Source organism: Arachis ipaensis, chromosome B09, assembly GCF_000816755.2.
Source record: "Arachis ipaensis cultivar K30076 chromosome B09, Araip1.1, whole genome shotgun sequence".
NCBI lineage: Eukaryota > Viridiplantae > Streptophyta > Magnoliopsida > Fabales > Fabaceae > Arachis > Arachis ipaensis.
Window position 1 is genome coordinate 144,228,550 of NC_029793.2, and position 5,125 is coordinate 144,233,674.

General features: G+C 36.7%; 2 protein-coding genes across 4 annotated transcripts in view; one reads left to right on the forward strand and one right to left on the reverse strand.

The window, feature by feature from the left end:
• The window catches only part of LOC107618599 (sulfhydryl oxidase 2), a gene marked incomplete in the record, with an annotated part of 4,579 nt that extends 3,476 nt beyond the window's left edge, over positions 1 to 1,103 (forward strand). The window contains 2 exon segments of the mRNA XM_021111122.1: positions 90 to 524; positions 723 to 1,103. Of these exon segments, the coding sequence (XP_020966781.1) occupies positions 90 to 524; positions 723 to 744 (457 nt within the window).
• LOC107619209 lies at positions 1,495 to 5,084 on the reverse strand. 3 transcript variants are annotated; one of them, XM_021111124.1, is made up of 8 exons: positions 4,610 to 5,084; positions 3,800 to 4,111; positions 2,882 to 2,953; positions 2,641 to 2,708; positions 2,392 to 2,542; positions 2,213 to 2,293; positions 2,028 to 2,120; positions 1,495 to 1,924 (listed from the first exon to the last, which is right to left on the reverse strand). In XM_021111124.1, exons 2-8 carry the CDS (start codon positions 4,052 to 4,054, stop codon positions 1,835 to 1,837), a joined length of 810 nt encoding a protein of 269 aa, XP_020966783.1. In that variant the 5' UTR covers positions 4,055 to 4,111; positions 4,610 to 5,084; the 3' UTR covers positions 1,495 to 1,834. The 3 variants fall into 3 exon arrangements, with proteins under 3 accessions (XP_020966783.1, XP_016176938.1, XP_020966782.1); XM_016321452.2 differs by having other exon boundaries at positions 4,706 to 5,083; XM_021111123.1 differs by having other exon boundaries at positions 3,800 to 4,114; positions 4,613 to 5,083.

Genomic DNA, 5,125 nt, shown 5'->3' on the forward strand with positions numbered 1-5,125 from the left:
AGGTAAATGAGTTTACGAATGCTAATGTTAATATCATTCAAGTGCATTTTTTTATTTTTCCTGCTTCTAATGTTTAATTCAATCTTCAGTGTTTCTAGTCCTTTCAACAAAGCCCGCGATTATGCTCTCTGGTTGTGGAGCACCCATAATAAGGTCAACGAAAGGTTGATGAAAGAAGAAGCTTCTCTTGGCACTGGTGACCCGAAATTCCCAAAGAAAATTTGGCCTCCAAAGCAACTCTGCCCTTCCTGTTATCTAGGCATTGACCAGAAGAACAATAAAATCGAATGGAACCAGGATGAGGTCTTCAGGTTTTTGACTAATTATTACAGAAACACACTTACTGCTCTATACAAGGACAAGAGCATTGTTGGAAATGATGAGGCTGAGGTAGCCGTTGAAGATCTGATCGTCGCAAATAACGCAATCGTGGTGCCTCTGGGAGCTGCATTGGCAATAGCTTTCGCCAGCTGTGCTTTTGGCGCACTTGCTTGCTACTGGCGTTCGCGGCAAAAGAGTCGGAAGTATTTCCACCGCCTATACTCTTTAAAGACAATATGATAATTAGGAGGGTAATAAACCTTTTTAAGATTAACTAGGAATAATAACTGTATAGCCAGAAGACATTAAACGGCGGTATAAGGAGAGAAAAATTTCTAAATTGATGGGGCGTTGAGATTCTCAGTTATTTGATGTGTTGTTTGGTTTGCTTAATATTTCAGGCCAAGGAGAACATGGAAATAGGTATAGAAGACATGTACACAGAAGAGATTGGGTGCATATCAGCTCCTCCTGAGAGCCTTGACAAAGTGTCCATTTTGAATCCATACTTGCTTGATTGATGTACAGAACACAATTCTTGCTTTTTTAGATCATTATTGATCTATGCTACCTTCTTTCACTTTCTTTTTGGGTTGAGCTCACATCTTGTCTAATTAATTTGTGGAAGCTGGGAGAAAGTAGCAAATGACTTGTAACATTTTTGCTGTGTAATTTTGAGTTATTTTGTACTATCAAAGTAACTATATAAGCTATAAGCCAGAATTGCATCATATATGATTCACTTTTTAGCAAACATTTGAATGAAATCACAGGATCTCATGGAATGGATAGGCCGTATTACTTTTAAGAGAAACTAACTGGTTTTTTAAGAGAAACTTGTAGTGTTTTAGTATGAAAATCCGGATAATGGAAATTTCATACTTGCCATGTCATTCCTGTTGTGTGTGTACAACGTATTTTCGAGTAATATGAAAAATAACAATTCCCTTAAATCTTGTACTTATTCTTTTCTTGCTGAATTATGGGTTCAGATTATGGGTAAATAACAAATAACAAAGATACTTATTAATTTGTAGTATTTGGAAATTGTAAGAACCAACTCACCAAGTATAAAATAACATTACCTCAAAAAATAAAAAATGCTTGCACGTACTAAATTTTAAAGTGAATTTATGAAAGATCAGATGTATATAACCAAACTTTTCGTCAAAAATGACACAATTAACGTATAAAAATCTGAAAATAAGCCTGTTTTCATTGCGATATGTACAAGAAATCCATCTTTGATATTCATATCTACTCGAGCAAATTTCTCTACATAAATTTTCTATCTATCTATACACTGAAAGATATTGTTGCGATATTAAGAATCTCGATATATATATAAGCAGAAACTTGTGCATATGTAGAACTTGCTTTCGCCAAGTCTTCCCAATAGATATGAAAACTTTTGAGCCTTAGAATTTCAATATATTTCTCAGAAAACTCAATCAAAGAACTTCTCTCCATCCAACATTTCATGCAACATTTGCTTCAACCGGCTAAAGCATCTTCACAGTACACGTATAACATGAGGCTGAGGCTGCAAAACCGTGTGCTCATTTTCATCATCAGATAGTGTGACCAAGCCATTGGGATGATCCTAATAAGCAACACAAGGCAAGCAAAAGACATAAATTAATGAGACATTTCCTGTAATATTATAGTTAATCATGGGAAAGAGACAAGCCTGCGTAGAAACTTACTCGATGTTGTCGCCGATGTCTCTGGATCAATGTCACTGCTCTGACCATGAAGTATATCGGCAGGACGATTCCAGCAATCCGAAACAATAGCAGCTGTCAATATTCCATTAAATTGAATAAACCTTAGTAAGTAAGAGTATGATTGATGTGGCTAACCAAATTATATTCGAGTTATCCATACGTACCATAAAGAGGGGGAAAGAATAATCCTTATTCTCACTGATTAGGAGGGGAAGAGTGTGTCTTAAAATTAGTAGAACCATGAACTATACATGAAAAGCAACAAAGAATGTGACATGTTATATAGAGTAACAATAGGTGTACAAGTTACTAGAGTGAGAGAGGAAGAGAGATTAGATTATACAATGACAGCGACCGAACAGCAGCATATCAAACTTCCAGTAGGGGAAGCTGAATACTGGTCATAGTTGGAATTGGTAAGATTCTGATCGGTAGAAACCATGCTGACCAAGTGAGTACTATTTAAGTCTCTTCTTGAAATCTCCCAATTTCCCCTGAAACAAACAGCATGAAAGGATATTAGATGGAAAGGACAGAACCAGGTTTAAAGCTTAATTAATGGTGAGGAGACAAATATTATATCGAAGGTTACCTGAAACTCATTGGAATACGTCCAAATTGAAACAGTGGAGGAGGAGCTGTATAACCAGGCTTGAATTGCTAACATTTACAAAATAAGAAAAGATCACAATCAAAAGATGAGATCACAACTCACAAGTACAATGACTCTCGAAACCCAAATAATCTAGGTAGTACCATTTCCTCACATGAATTATCGAAAACGATAAGAATGTCGAAGAAAAAGAGGAGGAACAAGGGCGATTTTAAATTACCTGATGACATATCTCACAGGTGGTGTCACCCTTCTCATTACACCATCGTTGTATGCATCTCCGGTGGGCATACTGCAAAAGTAATATCAATGTAGCTTAAGGCATCAAACTGAGGCAAATAAATAAATAAAATCAAGGCAAGATATCCAGCAATCACCCCTAACGATCAGGCTAAATATCAGCAGAGTTCGTTAAATATCGTAAGATGGTACTTGGTAGCAAGTGCCAAATATATCACTGGGCCAACAACACATGTCAAACACTGGGAGTCTAAAATTAATTGCATGTATTCTGATGTTTTAGCCGTGCACACTATGCAACGCATGCAGTTAAGACCTTCATCTTCCATAAATCATCTTATATGTGACCACAGACTAGATTGCAGCAACTGCGCCAGCCTTGACCAACACAATGCATGTTAGAAAGAAATATTTCCAAAATCCTTACCAATGTTGAAAGAGATTCGTACTGTAAAACTAATGATAAGATGCCAGACTAATAGTTGGCTAGTGTAATTTGTAGGTAATTCATATCTTCAAAATTTATGCTAAATGGGGATATTAAATCATGAAGGAAGATCTTTCTAGTTGATCTAAATCGCCCTGTGAATTCTTAAGCCAATGCTATCAGGGAGAAAACAGAGAAAAAGACACATGTACCTTACTAGACACACTCTTACCAAACACCTTGTTCACTGAAGATTTTCCAAAATGTTCCAAAACCCTTATCATTGACATTTCACAATAAAACTTGTCCTTAACTCTCCCAGCAATTGTGTGTGTCTCTCACATTCAGATTGATTTGCCATTAAATTTTAAAGCTCAAACTCCATGGATTCAAATTATAGGCCAACAATACAGATGTTCAAATTCACATATCAAAACATGAGTGGAGCATACACACTAGTTAAGAGCTAACCTTCAAACTACCACAACAGAAGCAGGGTGACTCCATATTAGAATCTTCATCTTCATCATGACATATCCTGCATTCTACAAGTTTCCTTGGAGATTTTATATCACCTAGACCCGTCTTCATCAAAGAGAGATCAACCTGTGCATCATTCACGGCTGAGGATGCAGCCTGCATCCAACGATTTTGGCTTTCAAGAGCAGCTTCCAATGTGGATTCAGTAAGCAACCGATCAACCAGCAACACAAAGTGATCCCCCATAGTTGAGCACCTTATGCTCCAATGCAGTTTAAATCCTCTTGTTCTCTTTCACAACTTCTGGAAATGAAGGACACACATGCAAGGAAAGAAAAAAAGAAAAACGACACATGTCAGTAATAACATCTAGAAGCATATTGGGAAAAAAAGTTAATTTTCTTTTCTGGATGCTTATAAAAATTGATGGAATCTAATCTTCATTCAGAAATTGCTAGCCAGGTTCCATAACACAAGCTGGACCCCACAGTAAAGCGTGTAGAGAAAAAACGGCAGAAAGAGGTGTCAATTCATAAAAAGAAAGTTCCAAATTTTGAAGCAACAGCACCCAATCCATCACATTTTATTTCAAGACAAAACATAAAGTCACAAACTGATGCAACCATCAACGAAACTGGTTTAATTTGAGAAACTGATCTGGAAAAAGGTGAGAAATTTTAGTTTTCAGCACAGCATTAATTGATAATTAAGAAAAAGGGATATAGCCCAATAAGTTCAAACAGTGAATTAAACATTGCAAACATGAAAAAAACGAAAAAAAAAAAAAAAGAGAGAAGATAAGAGAGAAAATTTAAGAGGGGAAAAGGGGAAGATCAACGGACCGACCCAGCTGGGAAAAATGGAAGAAAGGAACAAAAAGTGAAAAACTTTACTCACAGAAAGAGTTAAAAGAGAGAAGAAGAACAAAATGGGGGAATCTTAAAAGAAGGGGATCGCATTTTTGTGGAAGCTAAGAAAGGGTTAAGCTTTTGAGCGCAGAATTGATGAGAGAAAAAGGAAAGGAGCTTTGAAGCTGAGAGGAATCTGAAGTTTGGGAAGGAAGCAAGAGATTGAGTGTGGTTAATGTCGAAATCGAAATCCAAAAGGAGAGATGCGATTTTTGCTGAGAGTATGTTTTTTTTTCTATATAGAAAATGATTGAAATAGAAAGGAAGAAAAAGTGGAGAAGGAGAAGGAGAAAGAGTCTGTAAAAGTGCATGGTGTGGCCATGACCGCCACGATTGGAGACTTGTTTTCATTTCGTTTCATGGTTTGTCTAACTACCATCGCCATGCTCTGCCCATCCACGTGTCCCAA

What these genes read in the sequence shown, in the direction of transcription:
- LOC107619209 (XM_021111124.1), bottom strand. Translation starts at nt 4,054, where the DNA reads ATGGGGGATCACTTTGTGTTGCTGGTTGATCGGTTGCTTACTGAATCC. An exon ending in TCTGTTGTGGTAGTTTGAAG is followed by an intron (nt 2,954 to 3,799) that starts GTTAGCTCTTAA and finishes TTACTTTTGCAG; the next exon opens with TATGCCCACCGGAGATGCAT. An exon ending in GCTGTTCGGTCGCTGTCATT is followed by an intron (nt 2,294 to 2,391) that starts GTATAATCTAAT and finishes TTTCATGTATAG; the next exon opens with TTCATGGTTCTACTAATTTT.